This window comes from Meriones unguiculatus, chromosome 10 (assembly GCF_030254825.1).
Source record: "Meriones unguiculatus strain TT.TT164.6M chromosome 10, Bangor_MerUng_6.1, whole genome shotgun sequence".
NCBI classification, from domain to species: domain Eukaryota; kingdom Metazoa; phylum Chordata; class Mammalia; order Rodentia; family Muridae; genus Meriones; species Meriones unguiculatus.
In genome coordinates this window covers 105,887,564-105,914,708 of record NC_083358.1, presented here as the reverse complement: position 1 = coordinate 105,914,708, position 27,145 = coordinate 105,887,564, and the positions used below count along the sequence as shown (strand labels likewise).

The 27,145-nt window shown below is 40.4% G+C and overlaps 1 protein-coding gene across 3 annotated transcripts in view; it reads left to right on the top strand.

Moving 5' to 3' along the window:
* Wars2 (tryptophanyl tRNA synthetase 2, mitochondrial) overlaps nt 1-27,145 on the top strand; it is a 75,409-nt gene that overhangs the window by 38,963 nt on the left and 9,301 nt on the right. Inside the window, exons 2-4 of one of the 3 annotated variants that reach the window (XM_021657421.2) lie at nt 10,842-11,099; nt 24,950-25,030; nt 26,537-26,622. In XM_021657421.2, coding sequence (XP_021513096.1) covers nt 10,842-11,099; nt 24,950-25,030; nt 26,537-26,622 — 425 coding nt within the window. The remainder of the gene's footprint in view (nt 1-10,841; nt 11,100-24,949; nt 25,031-26,536; nt 26,623-27,145) is intronic. The other 2 variants (XM_060392983.1, XM_060392984.1) reach the window with 2 other exon arrangements.

Genomic DNA, 27,145 nt, shown 5'->3' with positions numbered 1-27,145 from the left:
ACAACACTGTCCCCCTTAAGTCTCTTCTGCCACAGAATTGGAGACAGCACCAGATGGGGTTTGATGTCCCCATGTAGGACTGGATTTCATTTGCCCACAAAAGTAATTTCATAATGTTTGAGTATAGCCAAGATGATTATGCTGTTATAACCATCCTTCAGGAATACTGTGGACTCAAGGGCCTTTGATGAGCTATGTTCCAGGAGCTTAACCACCGTTTAGAGAATTAAGTTTCTGAGTTTCAGAAAAGCAACTTGTATACAGTCTCTTACAACTAAATGGTTTAACCTTGCATCTGAAACATTTGGTTCATTTGTTTATAGTTATCTTGCACATTTCATTTGAAGTCAGAGTTCAGAAACAATGTGTCCTGAATTTAACTAACATTTATTAGGAGCCCTTGGTTCACCTGTTGCTATACTATTTACTAGGGGTGTACAGGTGAAAAAATCAGCCCCTGTCCCAGAAGAGCTTGTATCCTAGGCGGGAGAATATTTACTAATCAAATAAGAGAATATTTTCCAAGTTTCTGATGTGATATGTGCAATAATAAGAAACTGATGAAGGAGAGCTCTGTTCTGCTTGTGAAAGGAATACTGTGGCTAATAAAGTGTTTGTGTATGTGTGTGCATGAGTGTGTGTGTATGTGTGTGTGTGTGTTTGTGTGTTTAATGGGTATAAAATTGGAGAAAGTTTATTATTGGTTGATGATCAGGGAATGCTCTTGTGGCAGAAAAGGAAGGAGTCATTCTACAGTGATAAACAGTGTGCACTGAGGGGTGTGTGTCATGGCCCTCTCTGCATAGTGATTGTATGGTATCAACTGCCAATGGTGTTGGAGACTCATCCCAGAGAAGAAATGAAAACTTTCATTAACTCAGTATGTGGCACTTACACTTTTATTTCAATCTTTCTTTCTGAAGAGCTTTGTGCTACTATTTGTCTGAATGCTTAGGAAACATCTTGAGTCAAATAGATAAATAGTCACATAGATAAATATATATATGACTGCTTAAGAAACACCTCGAGTCAAATAGATAGATTCAGGTTACTTTATAAAATGATCTCTCATGTTGGCTGTGAAAAGCAAAATGAAAAGGCACCTATTTATTCTTCCATTATACAACCATATACTAAGCTCTTTCTTGTACTCTTTTATATATCAGGCACATAAAAATGATATATAGCAACGATTTTTTAAAAATCTGTGAAACCAATGCCATCTAGGGCAGGTGATCTGTCTCAGTGTACTTGCTTGGTAGAATACTTGCTTGCCTGCCTAATATATGCAGTATTTTGGGTTTGATCTCCAGTGCTATAAAAAGGGAGAAAGAAAGGGGGGAAAACTAAAATGAGTCAAATCTTTACACATTAAGTCTAAGGGCCTTCAGATAAGTAGACAGCTCTCAGATACTGGCAAAAGATGGGGATGTCTGAACCATGGTTTTAATTGATGGGTTATGCCTTTCATTGGCCACCAGAAGTAATAATAAAATTCAATCTTCCCAGGGTGAACACTTAAGAACATTTGAGATTTTTTTTAATGAGGAAAAATTAACCTTAAGCATTTGAATTATTCTTTATACTTTAAATTTTGTTTTTATTTGTCTATCTTTACTATTTCTTTTGTTGCTGTTTTTTTAAAGCTTTATTTATGTGTATACGTGTTTGTCTGTGTGAGTTTATATGTGCCAGGACATGCAGGAGTCTACAGAGCCCAGAAGAGGGCAGCAGATCCCATAGAACCGGATTTGCAGGGCAGTTGTGAGCTGCTGAATGGGTGCTGGGAACTGATCCCAGGCCTGCCCTCTGCAAGAGCAGAACCCTCTAATACCACTGGGCCATCACTGCAACACCACTGTAGATATATAAATAAATCATGTAGTTAGTGATTAGGATGTATATGGCGTGATTGATTTAGAAGCAGTGTTTTTATATATTAAAACATTTTATGTACATCATATTTAATTTAGCTTTATAACTATGTTTCTAATAAAAGCCAAAAAAGCTTCGCTTTTTCTTTTCTTTCTGGATATAGTAATGTAACATTTAATGTAGTTTAGCCCCTCTGAGGTGACAGTAATCTTTCCTGGATGCTAAACTCCCATGACTTTTTTCTTGTTTATGTTATTTATGTGTGTGTGCACATGTGTGCACTACTTGTTGGTGGATGCCAGAAGACAACTTACATGAGTATTTTCTTCTTCCACTAGATGATTTCCAGGAACTAAACTCAGGTCATCAGTCTTGGTAGTAAATGTCATTTCCTGCTGAGCGGTCTCGCTGGCCCTCCCGTTTTATTATTTTTGTATAACAGGGGAGGAGATACTTACTGAGGTGCCACATAACAGCAAGAGAAAAAGACCTGAAGAAAAGAGCCCAAAGAGATGTTTAAGTTCTCAAATAGCTACATGGTAACACTTTATCTGTGTGCAAACCTGCTTTTAAACCACGTGTTTAACAAAATACTATAAACTGATTTATAAACAAACATTTACTCCATTCTAGAGGCTGGGAGTCCAAGATCCTCACTGCCATCTAGAGAGGTCTGGTCTCCACTTCCAAATGACACAGTGTTGCTCTACCCTCCAGAGGGTGTGAGCACAGCAACCACGCACAACAGGGAGGACTGGCAGATAAGCTAGAGTGGGTCTTCTCTGAAGTGTCTTTTTATAAAGATGTTAATCCTAATCACATCACCAAAGACTCACTCTCTTTTTGTAATGTATGTAGAAGGAAAATTTTAATTGCCATTGATTGTAGAAAAAAAAAAAAACATCTTTATGAACTTAAAATTGGGTTTTAATAGCCTTAAATAGTAGAGGATATGTTCTAGAAAGTGGAGGTGTAGAATTCCAGAAGCAGTTTCATAGAACAGCTCCCAACAGATACCAAGGCCAGCACCAAATAAGGTCAAAAGGCCTAGTCTGTGGGGACTTTGGAAAGATACAGAAATGCTGCGTTGTGCAAAACCAAACAGGATGGTCTCATTGGAGACCTAAAGTTTCACACAGTAAAAGGCTCTCCCCATAGGCACTCTGCTCCTCCAACAGGGTACCGTGAAGTACATAAACTCGGGGAGTTCATATAAAATACCTGACCCCTTGATATACCAATGCATGCACTTGTAGATGATAACGCCTCCTTACACGCGTAGGGCTTTTGGCAACTACAGGGTGGTGCCATAGAAAGCACGGAACTCAATATCAGTAGCTGAGAGTGACCATGCCCTCTGTGTGTCTTTTTGTCTTTCATTTTTAGTTACTCTGCTGTTGCTGCTTTTGAGCAAAAGTGATTAAATTTAAAAAGTACCCACTGTGCTCCAGCAGTCAGAATTTAAAACTCAAATCTTGTGTGTTAGAGAAAGCACTGTAAAGCATTTAGAACTCTGATTAACACGATTGCACTGGCTGGAGGACTTCCACAGCTTTCCCAGTCAGGTCATGAGGAGGTCTGACTGGAGTGAGTTTCAAGGTTAGCATAAATTTTGGTTCTAGAATGGTGTGAATAGTCCAGTGAAGTTCCATGTGATTTTTTTTCTTTTTTTTTTTTTTTTTTTTTTTTTTTTTGCCATTATGAAATAGCCATGTGGATAGAAGAGTATACCATCAATGATGGAATCTGGCTTCTGGTCATGAATTCCACTCTCTCAAATGGTGTCCTTCAAAATATGTCGTCTTTTGTATAGATCTCATCCGTATCTGTGAGGTCAGGCTCACTCATTGGAATTTCCAGGGCTGACTGATTATCCACTTCTGGGAAATCCAAAGTATACAAGAATTCACAATCAAAATTCATATGTCCTATATCATTTTCTATTTGGTTTGGGGAAGTTACATTAAGAAGCTCTGCTTCTTCCTGGGAATTCCCATTCGGGTACTGTTGGTGAGAAAGCATCATGAAATACTTAAAAGAAGTTGCAGGAAAATGGATAGAGTTGGAAAATATTAGATTAAGCAAGGTAACCCAGATTCAGAGAGAAATTGCATATTCTTTTATGTGTGGATCCTGCTTGTGTTGGGGGGGGCAGTGTTGGGTATAGATGATGAAATGAGAAAGGAAACTACAAAAGAAGAAAGAGTTATGGTTGTGGAAAGGGCAATGGGACACATATGACATGAAAGGAGAAAGGAAGCATTTAGAAAGGTAGAAAGACATAAGAGGAATCAACCAGCGAGTTGTAGAAGGAGAACTAACAAAGTCTAACCTTGTTTGGCAATGTAGTAATGAAGCCCAATACAGTATATTGATCTAAGAATTAAAAATAAATAAATAAATAAATCAGCTTTGGCTTGAGTTAAACCACTGTAATCCCTAAAAGGCTACAACAGGGTGACCAGTGCTTACTCAGTAAGAGATAGACACCACAAGTCTTTAGAATGAAGCATCTCTTGGCCTTGGGTAGAGTGCTGAAGTTGTGGTCTCAGCTGAGATGTGTCCTTGGTTTTGTGTTGACCACTACTGAAGGATGCTTTCCTTCTCTGAGAAGTGGAATAGGGCAGCAGATGGAAAGAATGGAGGCAGATATAGCCCGGCCTTGAATCAGGAAATCCCAGCTGAATTCTGTGCAGTGTGAGGGAACAGGGGACCAGAGCTCAGGGATGAGGGCTCAGGTCCCTCACAGTTGCTTGGCTCTCTGCAAGTTCTTTAGCCATTCACTGGGAAGTGATGCCAAAGCAGTTCTGTCAATGAAGGTGACACCATACACACTGAGAAAAATGAGAAATCAGAGAGAGGTTTAAATAATCCTGTAGAAAATGATTTGAAAATCTGAATTTATTGCTTTTACACCCTTTCCCCAGACTAACAACTCATATAAGCATTTATCAGAGATGTTTGTAATGAACTTACTATCGGAAGGGTTAGTCACTCTTTTTCTTTCTTTCGTCCTTAAGTGTTAGTTGTTGCCTGTATATTATTTCTTTGGGTGGGTGGTGGGGTGGCAGGAAGACTTGCTCTGTTCTGTACTGAGTGGGCATTTACTACTCAGTTGATTCCCAGGTCTGAGCATCTGCTTCTGTTTCTTGGCAGAAATGAACCCGCTTTCCTTGGTACTGAGTAAGCATTTCTCAACAGCTCAGTGCTAATACTTTGTGGAAGCTGAATTTGACAGCAATAGAACAGTGCTGGGCCACAGTCAAAACTTTCCAAGAGAGAGTGCTACCTAATGTTTTTCTACAGAGTCTCCTCTGTTTCAACTCTGAAATCTTTCGCTGGTAGTAGAGGGATGTTCAGGAAGGCGTGAAGATGTGTTTCATGAGTCTAGAGCTGATAGTAGCAAGCTACAAATGACAGAAGTGAGAAAGACTTAGCAGAGTGCCAAGGATGAGAGCTGTAAACTATTTTAAACTTACATACAGTCAGAAGAGTAAATAGACTTGTAGAAAGATGTTTCCTCCACATTAGCTGGTAATGTTCATAATTACTCTTATTGCAGTCTGTACAGAATGCCATTCTTGGATCAGCAAAATGGCTCCATGGGTAAGGGCACATGCCACTAAACCTGAATTTATTTCGTGAAGTCCGTGTGGTAGAAGAGAACCAACTTCTGACAGTGGTCTTCTGACCTTCCGCCATGAAACTGCACGTTGTGGTGCAGATTGTGCCCCCGACACATGATAGATAGATAGATAGATAGATAGATAGATAGATAGATAGATAGATAGATAGATAGATCATTTTAATGCCTTTCTTTTTTTCAGTTTTTAGAAGCATGGTCTTACTATGTAGCCATGGCTTCCCTGGAGTATGCTACCATACTGACCCTTCACTTCCATTCTGATAACCAGTTAGACATGGACTTTGTTCAGTTGAGTTTCTGAATTTGCCTTTTTTGACCATAGTTAAAAATAAGTCTGGTGATTGGACATTTGATGCTCTAGCTGGACAAGACAGGACTTTGTAGGGATGGCTGAGTCTTTGTTTCCCACCGTTTCTAAGTTAAAGTGTTTCATGGTGCTGGTGCCATGGCTTATAAGGTGAAGGTGCTAGCTGCTAAAACTGATGGCTTGAATTTGATCCCCAGAACCTACAGAAGAAGTGAACTGACACCCGAAAGGTATCCACATGCACATGTCCCCCAATAAACAAACAAACAAATAAATAAATAAATAAATAAATGGGTAAGTAAATAAATAAATGTAAAAAACATAATAAGAAATTGTTGCACAGCTAGTAGGTAACTTAAACTTTTTTGCAATTTTTAGAATTAGATATTTTATTTTAATTTTTATTTTGTTTTCTTTACAATTATATATTATATATCAGCATATGTATATATTATATATGTATATCATTATATTTCCCAATTGAAGCCCCCCCCAAGCTTCCCCCAGTTCCACCCTCCCTCCTCCCCCTATCCTCTTCCCCTAGTCCACTGAAAGGGGGAGTTCTCCACTATTGCCATCTGCCCATAGCTCGTTAAGTCTTATCAGGACTGCCTGAATCTTCTTCCTCCATGGCTTGGCAAGGCTGCTTCATCAGGGGAAAGCGATCAGAGGGCAGTCAACTGAGTTCATGATGGAGGCAGCCCCTGCTCCCCTCACTCTAACCAAGCAAATCAAAGACTTACATGAAAAGAAATTTTCAAGTCTCTGAAGAAAGAAATAGAAGAAGATATCAGAAGATGGAAAGATCTTTCATGTTCATCGCTCGGTAGGATTAACATAGTAAAAATATCCATCCTACCAAAAGCAATCTATAGATTCAGTGCAGTTCCCATCAAATTACCAACACAAATCTTTACAGACCTTGAAAAAAAATTTTCAACTTCATATGGAATAATGAGAAACCCAGACTAGCTAAAACAATCCTCTACAATAAAAGATCTTCTGAAGGTATCTCCATCCCTGATCTCAAGCTATACTATAGAGCAACAGTAATAAAAACTGCATGGTACTGGCATAGAAACGGACTGGTGGATCAATGGAATTGAATAGAAGACTCAGAAATAAACCCACAAACCTATGGACACCTGATTTTTGACAAAGATGCCAAAACCATTCAACTCTTTTGATTTTACTTGCTCATTTGAGGTTAACAGCAGAAGCACTCTTGAATGTCTCAAGCATTGTCTTTTGCAGTATTAACAGTTTGAGATTTTCAGTTGCTTTTGAGTGCAGTCATTAACATTAATAAAATTATGGATTTGGCCTTATGCCAAAGAACCTTGCACAAGAAGAGTTTCAGCTGTTTGTGAAATTGGTGAACCTCTGCCACCTTTGGTTGGATCCTTCACCCTCTTTTCTGCACTACACCTTTGTCCGATGCTGGTGTTGGTGCTAACGTGGGCCAGTTCATTGCTTGGAAGTAGCTTCTGTTAAGGAACTATTCCTGAAATCAAAAATGTTTCCTTTCCTCTGTCCACCGCAGTGGAATCCAGCCCTCTAGTGAGCGCATGCCTGTGGGCTAATCTCGAAGCTGTTTTCTTTGTGGCTTGCCTGCTGTCCACTGGGGAGCCTGTGTTCCTTTTATTTCCATTCTTTTCTGACTACAGTGCTTTTGAACACAGAAACCACCCCCCACCCGATCCTCCCACCACCCAAACTCCACATTCCAGCTCCATGATCTCATGGTACCAGGCGTATCTCCCCTGCCATGCCGTCAGACTGCCTGCTGGCTCTTGCAGAGGAACGGACTGCAACATAAACTCAGCGCAGAAGAGCAGGACGCTCTCTGTATATTTTTAAGACCAGGGATCCAGATCCCATTTAGAGGCTGTATTTGTTTAATAGCTCCTTGAAAACTGAACAAAACATTTCTTGTTGCTCTTACTTCTTGGTAACATCATTCCCTCTGTGTTAATGTACAGGATCTCGGAACCCAGGGAATGGAAAAGATGCATTAGCTCATGGTCAATCTGTTCCCACTGCTCTCGATGCCTCTTTCCCACAGTCAGTCCTCTCGTGCTTTTCTCTTCTAGTCTTCTCAAGAATTTATTTTCTCCAGTTCTCCTGGGGCACAGTTTTTGAGTTTGACCATAGAGGAATTTCTACAGAATTATTCATATTCTTTTTTTTTTTCAGCTTATTTTTCCTGGTCTCACTTTATATTACCATAAACAGCCACTCTTCTTCCTGGTCAAGTATTTCTGGATGGTATTTTTTACTTCCATTTATTAAGTTCGGAATTCTGCTTTATTTTCCTTCTTCATCAATCAGCTCTTATGGCCATTAATCATTTTTCACTGTACTGAAAACTCTTTGCTTATTCCCATATCGGAGCTACTTAAAATCCCTGGGTACAGAGGAAGCTTCTCTAATATGTGTTCATTTTCTCTCTCCTTCCCTCCTTTCATTCTTTCCTTCCTCCCTTTCTCACCTTCTGTATCTCTCTGTCCATATTCTTCTCTTTCCTTTTTCCCCTTCTCCCAGATTCTTCCCTTTCCCCCTCTTCACCTCCTTCAATTCTCAACTGGAAAATATTTTTAAAAACTGTTTATAAATTATGATTTGAAGAGTTCTTTGAAGGAGTATATATGTGAGATTGTGAGCGGTTTGATTGTATTTGTTCATAGTTATTTGAATAACATTTTTCATATCCTCAGAGCTATGAATCTTTTGGACCCCCTCCTGACTTCTTGGATCAGATTCATTGCTGGACTGTGGAAATATGATGTAACATTCTATTTTGGCACTGTCATCCTATTAGTAGAGAAGAACACAAATTATATTTGTAGAATTTGGAGTTCTTGGAGAAAGAGAAGAAAAAAACTTAAGTAGCCTTGACACTCACTTATTTAAAGTAGATTAGCTCTTGGGACCTATTGTTAGGTAAAAAGATATAGTTGTAGTATGTTGTGTAGTTTCCCATGTTGGAAAGTCTAGTGTCATAAAGATGTCCATTCTGACTCAAACAGTCTCATTTTAGGTTTGAACCAGATTCCTCATACTCTTGTATAACAGAGATGGCATTCCAGAGCAAGGAGAAGAAACAGACTTTTTCCACACATAGTGATTGAATAATCAGATATTAATGAAAAGAAAATGAAATGCCTGCCTCACAGCTTGCATAAAACAATCAAAACCACTCCAAATGGATGCAGACCTAAATTTGAATGATCAATAAAGCAGTAAAGTGCACACCTACAATTTATAAGAATATGCATATATGTATGTGCATGCACATATCTTCAGGATATAATTTATATGAATATGCATATATGTATGTACATGCATTTATCTTTAGGACCTTATCATATTGAAAGATTCCTGCTATGATACAACAGCCTGTAGTTAAGAGCTTTATATTATTTATTTAACTACTAAAGAACTTCCCTTCATCAAAACAGGAAGAAATAAGCACAGTCTGAGAAAGGTATGTGTAATTAACTATAGTTTGTATTTCAAATACAAATTCTTAAATAATAAAGGTGTCATCTGAATAAAGCACAGAACACCTTAGACAGGCTAGTCACATCGTAAAATTAGACAATAATAAAAGAATCTCAACTTTAATAATCAAGGAGATGAAGTTAAACTGTAGTGAGTCTCTGCCTGTGTTTAATTCTGTTAGCCAGAAAGAGCCACAGGGACTTGTGGCTTGTTGTTATATACTTGTGGCAAGAGAGAGAGAGAGAGAGAGAGAGAGAGAGAGAGAGAGAGAGAGAGAGATTGTTGTTATATACTTGGGAATAGTTCACTAGGCTCTAGTGTAGTTGAAGATACATGTATATACCTTATGATTTGGCAGTTCCACCCCTATATTAGAGTAACTTGACAACTGGCTTATAGAAATATATGTATGACAGAGATCTTTATTCCTATGTCACCATCTTGCAATTTTTTAGACCCACAGAAATGACAAAATTATTTTACCGAAAGCAATAAAATCTTAGTCAATGATGTTGAGCAGAGCATGGTAGCTAGTTGCATTAGTTACTTTTCTGTTGCCAAGATAAAACAGTATGATCAAGACAACTTAAAGAAGACAATTTATGTTGGTTTACAGTTCCAGAGGGCTAACAGTCCATCATGGCAGGAGTGCATAGCAGCAAGCAGCAGGAACAAGAGAAGAAGCTGAGATCCTGCCTCAGCCATAAGCACAAAGCAGAGAGAGCAAACTGTAAATGGGATCAGGCTATGTGATCTCCAAGCTCGCCCCCAGTGACATACTTCCCCCAGCATGATCGCACCTCATGGATCTCTCCAAACAGCGCCACCAACAGGGAACCACCTGCTGGAACAGTATAGTAGCAGATGTGGGGCTGTTTTAGTACAAACCACCCCAACAGAAGAGTGACTGCAACAAGAAGAAATGACGGAGGACCAGTAGACACTAGCCTCATGTTGTGGCCTTCGGGTTTTTGTTGTTGTTGTTGTTGTTGTTTTTGTTTTGTTTTGTTTTTTAACTACAAAAAGTGAAGTCACCTGCAAAATCCTAAGGCTTATTTAATCTCTAATGGGATGGAGTCTACATACGTAAGCATCATGTTGCTCACTAGGAGCAAAGCCAAGCTCTTCCTCTTGCTAACTGCTGTCCATTTACCTCTTTTCTAGTTCATTCTGGTCCTGATTATAGTGCCACGTTGTACCTCATCTTTGTATAAATACAGCCTCCATCTTCAAGTAGATTGCTGCTGTCTTGTGGCCAAGCACATCTTTTCCTAAGTATCTTTGTGCTTGCATACTTTGGGAGTAAGGGAAAGTATTTTTAATGCCTCTTTGTGTCTAATACCACCCAGCATAGTGATTTACACAGAGTACACACCCAACAGTGCATGCTCGTGACCGTCAGGTTGTGTTTGTAGAATTAAGACTGTACGGTTGTAGGCACGTAGAACTCATGGATGCTGGCTCCAAAACAACTGTGTTTTTTGCTTTTTTTTTTTTTCCTTGTTTCAGAAGGACAGTGGGGAGCGAGTGTTTTCTGGCATCCAGCCTACAGGAATCCCACACCTGGGAAATTACCTTGGAGCCATCGAGAGCTGGGTGAAGTTGCAGGAGAAGTATGACACAGTGTTGTACAGCATCGTGGACCTCCACTCCATCACTGTCCCCCAGGACCCCACCACCCTCCAGCAGAGCATACTGGACATGACTGCTGCTCTCCTGGCCTGTGGCATAAACCCAGAGAAAAGCATCCTTTTCCAGCAGTCTCAGGTCAGCATCTCTACCAGAGCCCAGGGGACTTGGGCTTTCACATCGTTCGAAGCTCCTGTTCACAATATTTTTTTTAATTGCCCAAGGGTGACTTCATCTACTATGATGCTTCCAGTTTGATACTTACTTGCATTCATATGATTAAGTATCTTCATAGTGCAGTGCTGTTTTTTCAGCTTTCTCCTACTATGTTTTATAGTCTTTCATCCACCCCAAAGTTATGTTGCATTAGTTCTTTGAACCCTGGGATTGTTTTTCTCTGCTGGATTACATTCAGTCTGATGACCTCCCACTGTTGACTAATCTCCCTGTGATCAGGAGTGAATTTTGTGACCAATGATTTTTCATAATTCCAGTGGTAGTTTATTGAGTATTGAATTTGGAAGGCCTATTGGATAATTTCCATTTTTCATTCTTTGTATAATAGCATTTGAATGATCTTGATGGAACAAGGCAGGAAATAAGACAAAGTACCAATGTCTTATGTATAAGCCAAGAAAGTCTTCAGAAAGCCAAAATAAACAAAGCCAAAATATTTGACTCATACCTTCACTATGGATGAATCAGTGTATCCTTAGACAGGAAGAGAGCCTGGCCCAGAGACAGAGCAATTTAGAGATACGCTAGCGAAGAAGATAAGAGCTCTTACTAGATCACACCCTTATTACATATCTGCTTTAACCTGCAGAAAAGCCTCAGTCATGGGTCCTCTCTCTTGAGCATATACTTCTATTGGATATAAATTTTAATATATGACTTTTATTAACCCAGAACTTACTGTAATGTTACACACAGAGTAACACACTGAAAGGCATACAACAGGAATAGAATGTTTGCCTTATGTACTCAAAGTCTCAAAAGTCATGAGTTGAATCCCCAACATAGTCAAACACTCAAGTGCACGCACGCACACACACACACACACACACACACACATGAAGGATACCTCTAAAAAACAAATTTTTCAGTGTACATTTGTCACTCATGCATATGTGAAATAATGTCATCATTAAAAGGTTCATGCTTTTACTTGGGACTTTTTAAGTTCAATGTTGGACAATATTTATCTATTTTGGGCTAATGTGGACTCCTCAGTAATATCAGTGCATTCAGTAGCTTCTGCTTTTTAAAAAGCAGCAAGAAACCACCAGCTGCACCTTCTTTCGTACTTTTATCTTGTGTCATCTTTATTCCATAGTCTTACTTTTTAGAAAAAGTCTTTTCTAAAAGTCTGTTTATGTATATGGTATTATGTCTGCATATCTGTGTACCGTGTGCATGCAGTGCCTATGGAGGCTGACTGGATCCCTTGGAACTGTAGTTGCAGGTGCTGTGAGCCGGCATGTGGGTGCTGGGAACAACTTGGTCCTCTGCAGGAGCGGACAGTGCCCTTTACCACTGAGCCACCTCCTCAGCCCCAGACCTACAGGCTGCTGGTCACCCATCCCCTTTCTATGTCAGTCATCCTATGCCGGAAGCACTTCCTCTTCTTTCTGAAGGATGGTGATGCTTGTAGGTCATGATTCTGGCTTACTGCAGCCTTACACCCTTCTCTGACACTGCAAAGCTGCTCATCCTTGAGCCACTTTTTGAGCCACCTAATGCATTTTGCAGAGCACATCAGCTTCACCTCATCTAAGCTGTTTTTTTTAATTTTTTTATTAATTACAGTTTATTCACTTTGTATCTCCCCTGTACCGTCCTTCCCTCCTCCCCTCCCAATCCTACCCTCCCTCTTCCCCACCTGTGTCCCTCTCCCAGTCCACTGAAAAGGGAGGTCCTCCTCCCCTTCCCTCTGATCCTGGTCTATCAAGTCTCATCAGGACTGGCTACACTGTCTTCTTCTGTGGCCTGGTAAGGCTGCTCCCCCCTCAGGGGTAGGTGATCAAAGAGCAGACCAATCAGTTCATGTCAGAGACAGTCCCTGTCCCCATTACTATGGAACCCGCTTGGATACTGAACTGCCATAGGCTCCCTCTGTGCAGGGGTTCCAGGCCATCTCCATGAGTGGTCCTTGGCTGGAGTATCAGTTTCAGAAAAGACCCCTGTGCTCAGAATTTTAGGATCTGTCTCTGTCCTTGTGGAGTTCCTGTCCTCTCCAGGTCTTACTATCTGCCACTACTTTCATAAGATTCCCTGTATTCTACCCAAAGTTTGGCTATGAGTCTCAACATCTGTCTCATACCCTGCAGGGCCCTCTGTGGTAGGCTTCTGTCCTGTTCCCTGTTTTCTCCCTCCTCCAGTGTCTATCCTCTTTTGCCTTTCTGAATGGGGATTGAGCATCTTAGCCAAAGTCCTCCTTCCTGATTTGCTTCCTTAAGAGTACATGTTTTAGTATGTCTTTCTACACCTGGGTTACTTTCTGTGGCATACACCCTCCCAGTTTATCCATGTTGTTGCAGGTGGCAGGGTTCCTTCCATCTAAAGACAGAATAGTATTCTGCAGGAGCTGGTTTTAGTTTTGTCGATGGCCATCCGGGCCGGTTCCATATCTTGACTTGTGGGCCTGCAATTTGTGAAAAGTGCTGTAATGGGCATGAGAGGACATAAACTTCTGACATGCTGACTTCACTGGCTTTAGGGACATACCCAGTGTGGGGTCATGTGGGCATTTTATATGATCTCCGTTAGGTACCTCCATACTGTTTTCCAAGATGGCTGTACTTTTTACCCCTACCACTCCCTTTCTTGTGTTCCCTTGTCCCAAGTTCTGCAACATATGTAATCGTTTGACTTTTTAACAGCAGTTAAAGAGCTATGACATGATGAACATGTGAAGTCTGAAATAGAAACAAAATAACAGAAAAGACCCATCTTGTCAGATCTGTGAGAAGAGTGTGAAATCATGCTAACACAGTGATGGGGTGGGACCTTACCTACCTCTGCATGCTGACCCTCCGTGTGCTCTTTCTTCAGGAGCTACAGGCAGAGGACCAGTGGGAAATTCACCTTAGGATTTTGGCCCTCATCTCCCAGAGTGGCAGTCCATCACCCATGTGGTAGCTGTCGGCTTCTTTCTACTGGATATGAAGAGAGCCTCTTGCCTGCCCTGAGACCAAGTTGTACCCTAATTTAGCTAGGAAGGTTTTCAACAGTGAGGCCTCGGAGGACAGCAGGCTACCTTTCTGTCGCACCACCAGAGTGACATAGACTTTATTTTGTGTGCAGTGATCTGACTGACTTTCACCAACAACTTTCAGAAGTACATATTGAATTTTTTTTTAATTTTGATAAATCAATCCCTCATATAGGAGACAGGCAACTTACATATCATTTATTGACATTATTAATTTTTTTTGCTATTGTTGCTTCCTTTATTTTGACAGTTTTGTAGTGTATAAGCATTTGGCTGGTAAATATATAACAGAAAGAACTTAAATAATAAGTAATTTTATTAGCATATCAGTAAATAATAATAAATAATTACCAAGATTTAGGAACTGAAGCCAATTAAGATAATTTATACCAGATACCCACACAATTATTCATAAATAGAATTAATAGTTTTTGAAATTGTGAGTTCGAAAAGAATTTTTTCCTACCATATAATGTGTCTCAGGCATAGCCATTGGGCGATGATTTTCCCATATGCCCTGGTTGTACATTAGAAAAAGCCCTAGTAATCATTTTAAATGGAGAAAGAATTCAGCAATGTTATAATGCTGATTTTACCAATAATTTTCATCTGCAATCTTTTGCATTCTTTCTCAGCAGCCTGACTGGAACAGTTTAGGCACATTGAAGGTTTTCCCCATTATTTTCTTTTTCTTCCTCTCCCACTGGCCTGTAGTTACACTGCTTCCCCTAAATATGTTTGCCATATGTGGGGAGTTCTCAGAGCTCTCGTCTGAAAGTGTGTGCGTGAGTGTGTATGCGCACATGAATATGTTCACAAGCTCATTTTGTGCCAAAGAGGGTTGGGACAGGAAGAGAAGGCCTATGTGTGTGCTTGGCAGAGGTTTCCATCTCAAAGCCAAAGTCATTGTCTTTTGTTTTTGGCAGACCTGAGCACAGATCGGATCTGAGTCCCACGGATGTCTGTGCGGTACAGGTTTCCACATCTCTCCCTGTCACTTTCCCCGCCCCACCATATAATCACCCTGTAGATGGGAGATTAAAAAATGGAAGACTTAGCCTTCTGTTGGCTGCCAACAGAGGCCAGGTCAAAAGCAGGGTTTGGAATATCAGATATCAAGTTACTGAAGGTTCAGAATAGTGCAGAGAAAGTCTGGGGAACAGGATGGAATCTGAAGCTTCGGAATGTAGCCTTTTTCTCTAATTAGAGTTATGTTTTGTTTCCTCAGAAACTAAAATCAATAATAATAATAATAATAACAAATTAAATGGTGCTATGGGAGAATCAGTTTCTGGATGAAGGCCAGAGGAACTGACTACGTGGATCTTGGTCCAGTATTTGCACAGAGAAGTTATACCTGACTCCTCTGCCCTAAGAGGTAGAAAGGCAGATCCTAAAATTAGCCAGAGTCCACATGGGCTCTATGTGTCCTAGAACTTTAGCAAGTGCATCTGCGCACTTACAATTGCTGAGCTCTCCAAGTGTTTGCTACCAACAAGGAGTGTGTGCTCACCTCGCCACGGAAAAGGAACAAATGTCTGTCTAGACTAATGGACTTTTGGAATGTACTTGTAAAGTTGGCAGTCCCTCTAGAGTTCTGGGGCAGTGAGGCTCTGAGTGGCCTACGAAATAAACTGTAAGTTGAAGAAATGATTATATAGCCAGACTCTGCATGTGTCTTCTTTGCACAGTTCCCTCCTGTACCACAGGTGCTTTTTCCTGGCCTTCATCTGGGTGCTGTCTGACCTGATGAGAGGCAACAGGACCGTAGCTTGACTGACTGTGCCTTCAGGAACAGGTCTTGAGCAAGAGTGGAAACGTACAGGCTCTTTCATTGGCCTGAATGTCATTGTCATCTCTTCTCGTTTGTGCCATTATTAACGAATAACTAATTTTATTTTTTCTGAAACCTTTAGTGTCTAATGTAGGGGCTTAAAGAAAATGGTGTCACATTTGGCAAAAACTGACTTTGTATCATCAGCCCTTGGAGTAGCTGTTGTTGCCCCTAGGCTTCTAGATGTGGCAAAGATTTTGTGTAGATTAACAGATGGCCACCCAGCTAATGGCTATCTCTTTTTAGTCTTCTTTAATAAAATATTTTCAGAAACTTCTTGCATATATTTTCCTTTGTAAGAAATATTTTGGATATTCAAGACTATTAGATAGCAAAGAAATATTTCAACCACTCAGAAAAGTATGAAGATGAATGGCTATCTTCTGAAATATTTACTTCCTTCATATAGGTTTTGATTTTCAAAATAAAACATTGCAAATATAGTGGAAACTTTTTAGCTCACTGCAATTCCATTCCGTGCTTTGCCTCCCTAGAGGCAACTCATATCATTTTGGTATTTATCATCCCCACATATGTGTTTATATTTCTATTGCATGTGATATGTCCATAAATAATCCGTATTATTTCTTTGCACATTTTCAAACTATGTAAATGGTGTTCTGCTGCATATCTTTCTGCACCTATTATTCTGTTCCTTGTTTCATTTCTGATATTTATGTTTTTTGTTTTGTTTTGTTTTTAGCTGTACAGTGTTCTGGCTCTGTCACAATGTATTTACCCTTTTTCTTGGCAAGAATATTTAGACCTTTTTTTTTTTTCCAGATTTTACGACAAACGATAGTACAGTGGTTGGTCCTGTTTGGAAATGTGCTTTGTGTACTTGAGAAAGGTTTTTTGGTTTTGTTTTGTTTTTGTCTTTTAAAAAACATGCTTGTTAGTTTGTGTGGGAGAGGGACCGTGCGTACACTGTGACCTGCAGGTAGAGGTCAGAGGACAACTAGCAGGAGCTGGTTCTCTCCTTCCACCCTGTGGCTCCTAGGAATCCAATTCAACAGTCAAGCTTGACGCTAAGCCCCTTTAGCCCTGAGCCCCCTTGCTGGCACAGGAAGATCGTTTTCTGGGTGTGTACACCAAGAATAGAATCATAAGGAGGAATGCTTGTGAACCCATGCTGCCAAGTGACTCTGATGTACATTCCTACCCCAGGCACTCTTGCACTGTTCTAAGACCTCAGCAATATTAGTATTGTTAGATGTTTTCCTTTTTCCATGATAAAGTATGCTATCTTGTCATTTGGATTTCTGGTCGAAGTTAAATGTTTCTTTATTTGTTTGTTTGTTTTGAGACAGGGTTTCTCTGTGTAGTGTTGGCTGTCCTGGACTCACTTTGCAGACCAGGCTGGCCTTGAACTCACAGAGATCTACCTGTCTATGCCTCACTAAGTGCTGAGATTACAGGTATGTGCCCACTAAACCTGACTAAGCATTTTCATCTGGTTTTGGTTTTGGTTTGTTTCCATTTGTTTCTCCTTTTGGCGCATTTTTCAAATTGTAATTTCTTATTGATTTGAAGAATTCTTTTACATCTTCTGAATACTAATCCTTTGTTATATGCTGTCTTCTCTTTCTCTTTCTCTTTCTCTCCCCCTCTCTCGGTGTTTTAATTGGGTTAATTGAAGTGGAAAGACTTACCCTAAATGTGAGTATTGTCATTCCATGTGCTGTGTTCCTGAACCTGCTTAGAGGAGAACTAGCGGAACACAAGCCATCATTGCATTCTGCATCCTGACTGTGGAATCAGTGTGGCCTACTGCTCCTGCTGTCGCAGTTTTCCTGCCATGATCCCCTAGAACTGTGAGCAAAGTAAACCCCTCCTTAAATTGCTTTTCGTCTGGGAGGAGGGGGATATTTGTCACAACGATAACTCAAGTAGCTAGTACAGCGATAGAAAAACCTTTATTTTCCTAGGGTTGAGGTGTTGTGTTTTTTTTTTTTTTTTTTAATTAACTTTAACAAGAGATGATCAAAGTGCATCATATACATATAGGGAAATGTCACAATGGGACCTCCAGCTCTGTACAATTGATACATGTTAGTAAAATTACTAAAAATGACAAATTGTTCCTTAATAAATGATAATAGTTTTAAATGTGTTAAAACTTTTTAGCTATAATTTAAATTTTTATTACATTTATTTCTTTATTGTTTTGTGTTTATGTGTGGGTATACGGGTGGCACTTGCTACCATGAATAATAACCTTAGTCAGAAGCCTAGGTCCCACATTACTGAAAGAGAACCAACTCCTCTATACATACACCATGCCACCCATATAGGGTTGAGTTCTTATGACATGTGTTTTCAGTAATTGTTCTCTGGCTCAACGTTAAAGAATTATTCTTTGTTATCTACAAAGTGATTTTAAGTTTTGTTTTTCATACTTAAGGCTGAGATGTATAAAAATTAGGAATTCTTGCACATTTTATTGATAGCATTAAAAACCCATGTTGTTAATTTCATCATCGATCTTTTCAGGGAAGCTTTAAGTAGTGTGGAATGAAAAGTGCATGTTTCCCAAAATTAAGATTTTCCCTAGAAAGCAGAAATGCTATCACTACCCACACCCTATGCTTTTCCTTGAAGAGGGACTAGCCACTGGAAAGTGAGGATCAGAGTATATACCATGTCCAAGATCAGTTCTCAAAGGCTATTTGTTGTTGTTGTTGTTGTCACTGAGACAGGGTTTCTTTGTATAGCCTTAGCTATCCTGGAACTCTCTCTGTAAACTAGGCTGGCCTCTAAATCATGGAGATCTACCTGCTTCTGCTGTACCTGGTATTAAAGGCCTGTGCCACTACCTCCAGACTTTGAAGAGTACTGTATCCGACATAAGTAAAGCCACTTTGTTCTCTTAGGCTATTGTCTGTGTACAACTCTGTCACTTTTAACTCATGTGTTGCCAGAATCTCCCCTGACAGCATGTGGTTGGATCTTGATTTTTACCTATTCAGTCACTGTATCCTTAGATTGGTGACTTTAATCCATTTACTCAGGCTATTACAGATAGGAAAGAACTTAGCTGTTTCATTATCTGTTCCAGTTGTTTTGTAGCCACTTTGTCCTTTCTTCCTCATGTGACCACTTTTGTGAGTCAGTGGGGTTTTTTGTGTTATCAAGCTTTGACCCCTTTCTCTGTCACTTACCTAAGAAGAATCTGTAACCATCCCATACTTGTCCTAGCTGTTTTTTTGTTTTTCTCTCAGACGTGGGAGAGGGGAACTCCAGAGAGGGGACTATTCCTTCAGGTTAGACTTTGAAATGGAAAGATACAAAAATAATAATCTAAACTTATAAATAAGAAAGCTTTATAGATAAAAGAGACAATGTCTGTAAGGCACTTAAAATAAAAAGCAATTTGTTGCTCAGTTAATCCTAAAAAAGTTGATGAATAAAATATTTCAGATTAAAAAAACAAACTGTGCGCAGAGGTACAAATGTACACAGTCAGCCACAGTACTTAGATGGGAGGTGACTGTTGAAACAGACAGATAGAATCAGCATATTAAGCTTGGGAAATATTAGACGAGGAAAAACTTAGTGAGCTCTTGATATGTGCAGCCCAGTATTCACTGGCAGATGCAAGCACTGGCAGAGGCAACCCAACTGAAGAGAGTGAGGGTGTATCACTGATACATCGTCCTTGTAATTAAAATCAGATCCCCAAACAAGGTTCTTGTTAAAGGGATTTGTCATAGGGATGATAACAGTCTAATAAAAATAATTCAGCATGAAATTGCACGTTTCCAAGAGGAAGCAATAAATGGGAATTTGTGAGTCTGAATAGTCTTCCAAGTGTCCTTACTAAAACCTCCAGGACCCGATTCGTGGGAAGGTAGCATTTGCATGGGAAATAGGAAAGTCCTAAGGGACCCTGAGAGTGTGTCAGAGATTTGACCCAAGAATTACTGAACCAGGTAATTGACTAGGTCTGACTGATATCTAGCTAGTATACACTTTGGAAATCAGCTTCCTGGTGCACATTTTCTTAATTTCTTTTTTATTTTAAAAAAACATAGCAAAATGCAGATAATGGCATAAAGCATGTACTCACTTTCTCAGCACAAAGATGAATGCTGTTAATATGATGTTTGCTTTTCATTCCCTTTAGTTTAAAAAAAAAAAAGATTGTAGATGGTGGGGCTGGTAAGATGATTCAATTGGAAAGGTGCCCACCCTATAAGCATGAGGACCTGCATTCAGGTCCTCATCACCCACGCAAAAGACAGTTACATATCTGTAGCCCTGGCACTAAGTGGACAGAGTAAACCCTTGGAAGGGTGAGTTTCAGATTTAGTAAGAGAGCCTGTCTCTTAAAGGGAAGTGAAGAGCAATAAAGGAAAGAAATCACGTGTCGGCCTCTCTGATTTACACACACACAAACTTTGTTATTTTATGAGTATGTATGCTTAGCCAGTATGTATGTCTGTGCACCACTTGCATGTCTGGTGCCAGAAGAAGATACAGAATTTCCTGGAACTGGAGTTACAGATGGATTTTAGTCACCATGTGGGTCCTGGGAATTGAACCCAGGTCCTCTGGAAGAGCAGCCAGTGCTTCATCTCTCCAGCCCCATAAACTTTTATAATTGTAGATAAAGTTCAACGTTTTTTAATCCTTCCCTTGTATAGTTCTTTCATCTCTCTTCCTCACATCCTTTTCCTTTCACCATAGACAACTACAATCTTGAACTTCATATGATCAGTGCAGGTCATAATTCATACTATTTTCTCACAAACTCACATTTTGCACTTCATTGAAGATATATAATGCATTTTGGTTTTATGCCTTAAAAACAATTTGTGAAAGCAATATATTTTGGTACCATTCACAGTTTTCTTTTTTCACACAGTAGTGTGTTTGGATTTGGGAAAGTTGTTTGTCACAGAGTCTCTCTCTGTAGCACTGGAACTCACCGAGATCCACCTGCCTCTTCCTCCCAAGAACTGGAACTAATGGCATGAGCCACCACACCTGGCTGAACAGTATGTTTCTATGATCTGTGTTTATAGGTTTGAGTCTAGTTCATCTTTTTTATTGCATATAAATATCATCACAGCACTGTGTTCATTATGTTCCTTGTTAGTGTAACCAAATACTTGAAATGAAGCGACTTAAGGAAAGGACGGTTTATAATGGCTCACAGTTTGAGGGTGCAGTGCATCCTGGCAGGGATAGCATGGTGGCAGAGGGCTTGCTGCTATGACAGCAGGGACGTGAGGCTGCTTGTTCACATCTCAGTGAGCAGAAGCATAGAGAGCCCGTACTCTACTTTTCCCATTTTTACTGTCTCAATCTTCAGACCTAGGATGGTGCTGCCCACAATCAGAGTTGAGTCTTCCCCCCTTTGTTAGTCATCGTTGGAAAATTGCTCATAAACACACCTGTTACTACATCTCATTAATGCCCTAATCAAGTCAAGTTGACAGTTGAAATTAACTGTGACAGCCACATGTGCCATTGAATTGTTTTGTCATTTTTCTATGAATTAACTTTTATCTTGTTCATAAATTTTGCAAGTATTTACAGAGTATTTACTATATCCTAAGTGCTGTGCTAAGTATTCATGCTGTGCCAGTGAATAATTCAAACAAAAATCATTAGTTTCTGTTGGACTAACAAAATAAATAGTAGCAGTAGTATATAAGCCAACAATAAATTATATTAGAAGATGTCCTGGTTATTTTCCTATTTCTGTGGCAAATGCTATGACCAAGACAACTTATAAAAGAAAGTGGTTAGAGAGAGGGGTTAGAGCCCATGATGTCAGAGCAAAGGCGCAGCAAAGGTACAGCAGAGAGCTCACTTCTTGATCCACAAGCAGGAGGCTGACAACACACTGGGAATGGGGTGAAGTCTTGTAAAACTTCAAAGCTACCCCCACTGACACACTTCCTCCAGCAGGGCCACACATCCTGATCCAATATGAGCCTATGGAGGCCATTCTCACTCAGACTATCATATAAGGTGATAAGTGATATAAAACAGAGTCAAGTAAAGTCGACAGTGAGGTTGAGGGAAGAGATTGGGATTTCTAATGGTGGTATGTGGTAAGCCTTGTGAGTTAATGGTTGAGCGGACTTAAGGTGAAGTGAGAGAGGAAGCTTCCATTAGAGAAAAGAGCCAGTGTAAAGCTACTGAGGCAGCAGTGTCCATGTGAGTTTGAGGAACATAAAAAGACCAAATTCCTAGAGAACAAGAGCGAAGAGGAAGGGGGGTTTAGCACAGAGGTGACTGGGTGGAATAGAGAGACTATTTTTTTAATGTCTGTGATAGTAATAACAACTGATTTGTGCTGGGAATTGTTTTGTTGTTCTAAAGAACCTCACTGAAAGTGAAACCTCAGTCAAAGTGGGGCACAGTGTGTTTACTCACCTAGAATAACCTCACTGAGTATCACAACTACGATGAGTTGATACCCAGGCCAACTCATCTAAAAGACAAAGCTCTTGGGTATGAGGTGATCTAGCTGGCTGACCACAGGGCCCCATTCCCTCTTCCCTCCAGTTTCTCTTGAAGATGCACACCCAGCCCAAGAGGACAGCCTTCCCCCTTGAAAAGGACCTTATTTCTGTCAGGAGTGTGAAAGTACCTGTGCTCCTCTAACAGAACCTTCAAACAAGCTTTTGAGACAAAGCTTTAAGCCACACTGCCATCTTTGTAGATCTGTCTTCATATCTTGCTTGGTGGCCTTATCCTTTACCAGCTATAACTCAGCTTTCATGGCAGTCACTTCCATAAAGTTGCTTCTGCCTGCATTACCAAGTTAGTTCGTAAGTCTATTCTTTCTGCAGCCTGTGAAGAAGTTCATATTACCTAGTAAGCACATACAGTGCCCCAGCCTGAGCTTTACAGGGATGAACAAAGCAGGCAAACTACAGTGACTGAAGAATGCTGTCTGGTTCTGTTGATGGCTGTAGACTTGTTTGTGGATGGTTAGACCAATTTGCTGTCCTGTACCTTTGTTTGTCTGTGGCTAAAACAGATCATATAGTTGTTTTGTTTCTGGCTTCAGAACATAGGAAAACAATATATTTAGGTAGTTACCACTTCACTTCTTCTTCAAATAGAAATCTGTACCATTCCATGTGATTCTCTTAACTATGTCAATTATTTCTCTTATTATTTCTCATATAATTATTGAAAATAAATGACAAAAAGGTAATTGGCTTTGACCTTTTACCTATTTTGTCTATTAGAATTGATTTGAATTAATTTAATGCTAATTTGGAAACATGAAAATCTCTGGTGAATATGAAGTAATTCTCATCCCATATGGCCAATCAAAAAACTACTCCAAGCAAAATACTTTCACTCATGGAGACACAGTTGCAAGCTTTTTATCATGTCGCCAAGGCTAGGCATCGGAACTGGCATTGAAGGGAAAGCATTTCTTTCTTCTTTCTACACATCCACAGCCACTTGCTCTGTTTTCATTCCTTTCCCCCATTCAATAAAGAGGAAAAAGGATTTTCTCCCTCATTTTCATGCCTAAGGCTAGTGCGTGTGTTAGCTGTGTTTGAATGGGCACATGTTTTCTTTGTTGACTGGAAGCAACTCTGATCTTCTTGGCTACTTTCTGGGTTACTGTTTGTGTCGGAAAGCTATTTGTTTACAGCAGCAGTTAGCAATTTTCTTGGACTGGGCTGTGGTAGACACTGCCTTCACTGAAACCCAAATGCCTCTTAGAAGAAAGATGACAGATTCCACCCAGCGACTTGCAAAACTTTAAAAGCAATCCCTTGTCAAGCACGTAAAAAACAATCCTTCCTTCTCTATAACTTGAGGGGGGAAAAAAGAGAAACTATCTTACTCCAGATGTTGGTTCCTTGCTAGTGAAACAGGCCTGAGCTGGTTCATCCCCATTCCTTTATGTTCCCTTTGCAAAACCCACAGAGAACACATTTGGGGCCACTTTGCAGAGTTGGCAAGAGTTTCTGCTTTTTAAGGGAATCATATGGACACAGAATGCCACAATCAATGGACTCAGAATCCCCAAAGCCCAGAAATGGGATGCTTAGGACTCACATTCTAGGTCATCAGTTAGAATATGGCCTGGACCCAAGAATCATCCCAATCATTGCCAGGTTTCGCTTACTTGATTAAACTTGATTCAAACAAAACTGGGTTGAGGAGAGTTTTTATTTTCTTGTTGATTAGTGGGAGGGGGGACAGGCAAACAAGGGGAAAAGATGGAAGGTGGGAAAGGAGTAAAGAGAAGAGGAGTTAGGATCTTTCAGACTCCCCTTTGGAGAACAGGTAATGCAGCCATCCACTTTCTCATCCCTACAGATCTGAACAGGCCAAGCTTTCCGTTGGATTTAGGATCTTTCGTTACCATCTAAGTGAAAAGTATTGTGGCTATTGTCCATGGATTTAAGGGTCAGGATTTTAGATATGTGATGGGAAGAGGGAGGAGAGGAGAAGAAACTTGATAGATTTATCAATAAGCCTGGTATTTCAAGGGGATTGATGAGCTGGAGGTTGCGGGGCGGGGTGGCTCACGCCTTTAATCCCAGCACTCTGGAAGCAGAGGCAGGTGGATTGTAGGCCAGGCATGTCTACAGTGGAGTTCCAAGACAGCAAGGGCTACACAGAAAAACAAGCAACAGTCAAGATAAGGATGCCCTAGGATTCAGTGGAATCTACTCTGAAAATACTGGAAAGAAAAACTGTTTATGTCCTGCTATGGATGTCGAGGACTCAAACAGTAAGCTGGAATTTGTATTGGTTGGTTTTTTTAATAACCTCTTGACATAAGGGTTTGTGCATCAGGAATCACAGCCCAGCCCTTCACTTGTTTCTTTTTCATAACCTTTACAGGTCATTTTCAGCTCTTTTAGCCAATCCCTATTGTCTGTTTAGTTCTACTTATGTGCAAGAAGACACTGCCACCTTTCTTTCTTTCTTTTTTTTTTTTTTTAGGTATCTGAACACACCCAGTTAAGTTGGATCCTCACCTGCATGGTCAGACTGCCTCGATTGCAGCATTTACACCAGTGGAAGGTAAATGCCAGAACATGATTAGTGGAAAGAAAGGCTTCTGTTTGTTCTGGAGTTCTGAGCTCACTCACCACCCTGGTCTGCCACTTGCTTTTTGCTGGAATAGCATCATTCACTTCTCTGCATTACAGAATCTGGTTTGTTTTATCTGTATTTGAATAGTTTGAACTTACTAAGTAACTTTCGGTGTCCTGAGAAGATAAGCTAAGAGCAGTTCTGTGACGACAGGAGAAGTGATGGGAAGGGTGGTCAGGGCTGCTGAGATCAGGGTTATGCACAGGACTGATGAGCAAAGCACTTAGAGCATGTTAGCAGGACTCTGGAAAACTTGTGTCCTTTGTAGTTCCAAGGACCAGTTGCTGATATAAAACATCCAGAGTTGCAGAGATGGCTCAGGAGTTACAAGTGCTTCTTGCTCTTCTAGCACCTACACTGAGTGGCTCACAACAGCCTGTAACTCCAACTGTGTGGATCCTGTGCCCTCCTCTATCCTATGCAGGCACCTACACACATGTGCTATACATACACAGACACACACATACATGTTAATAATAATAGTAATAATAATAATAAATGATCCACAAATTAGACAGCACGATGACTCCGCACTAGCCTGATGACCTAGATTAAATTTCCAAAACCCACAGTGTGAGGAGAGAACTGACTCTCCAAGAGTTGTCCTCTGACCTCTCCATGGCAAGTTTTAGCATGCGCCTTATCTCATGCAGATGTACAGGTACACACATACACAACTGCACAAACACGTGTACACATGCATTAAATAGATCTATAAATTTAATGCAGCACAGCTTTCGTTTTTTCATCTTTCTCTCTCGCTCTTATATTTTTATTTATCATGTTTCGTGGAGGGGGATGAGCCATGGCATGTGGAGACTAGAAGACAACTTGATGCAGTCAGTTCTCTGTTTCTTGGGGCTAGAACTTGGGTCATCAGGCTTTGTGGCAGGCACCTTCAACCAGTGAGCTGCCTTGCCCACCCTGGTAGCAGGTTTTCAAAAATTCGATTGTTATGTTTCTTTTTCCAAATCATTCTCCAAATTAATCTTTTATGAACTTTACTCAGTTACATTTATAATAAGGGGCAGAGTTGACTTGTGTTGATTTTGAGAAACTTAATTTTGTAGTAATTTCTGAACTTAGCTGATTTGGAATCTAGAAAACTCCTTCATGCTTAGTGAAATGAATGAGAAACTGAAGTGGTTCGAGATCCTTCCTTGAGCGTGGGTGGGCTTTGCATGAAGGAGGCCCCAGCTCCAAAAATAAAATAAAATACCATGGAAATGCTAACACAGATCCCTCTTATTTCTCCTGAGGCCTGTAGCATGAGCATGATAAGCAGCCAGCTGATGTTAGAGTTTCTGAAAGGGACCAAAATATATGTTATTACAGGTGGCTCTACAGCACACTTTGCTTGCTTTAAAAGTTTCTTAATTGAGCCATATAATCAGTCCAGTCCGATTTCTTTCTCTTCTCTCCTCGTTTCCACAGGCAAAGGCAGCCAAGCAGAAGCATGACGGGACAGTAGGCTTGCTCACATACCCAGTACTCCAGGCAGCAGACATTCTGTGCTACAAGTAAGAAGGGAGGGCAGCCCTGGTCTTGTGCACTCTCCCCGTGACAAGAGAGGCTGTGTGTGAATGTCTGTTTGCTCATGGCAGGGCCTCACTGTGTAGCCCAAGGCCCCTGTGAACTTATAATCCTCACACCCAGGCTTGTGAGTGTATTTTTAATTCTTCAGGAAAAGCTTTGACTTGTGGAGGAGGGGAACAAAAAGGATCAGGTACAGCACACATGCTAAATCTCTGTGTGTTTCAGAGACTGACTAGTGCCTACTCCGAGCTAGCCAGCTAGCTCCGAGTGCCTGCTGTGTATTAGAAACCTTTCAGCTGGCCATGGTGGTATGTGCCTTTAATCCCAGCACTCAGGGAGGCAGAGGCAGGCAGATTGCTGTGAGTTTGAGGCAGGCTGACCTACAAATCAAGTCTAGGACAGCCAAGTCTGCACAGAGTAACCCTGTCTCTGAAAAAAGGAAGAAAGAAAGAAACTTTTCTAAGTCTTCTGTGTGTGTTAACCCGATAACAGCCTTGTAAAACTTAT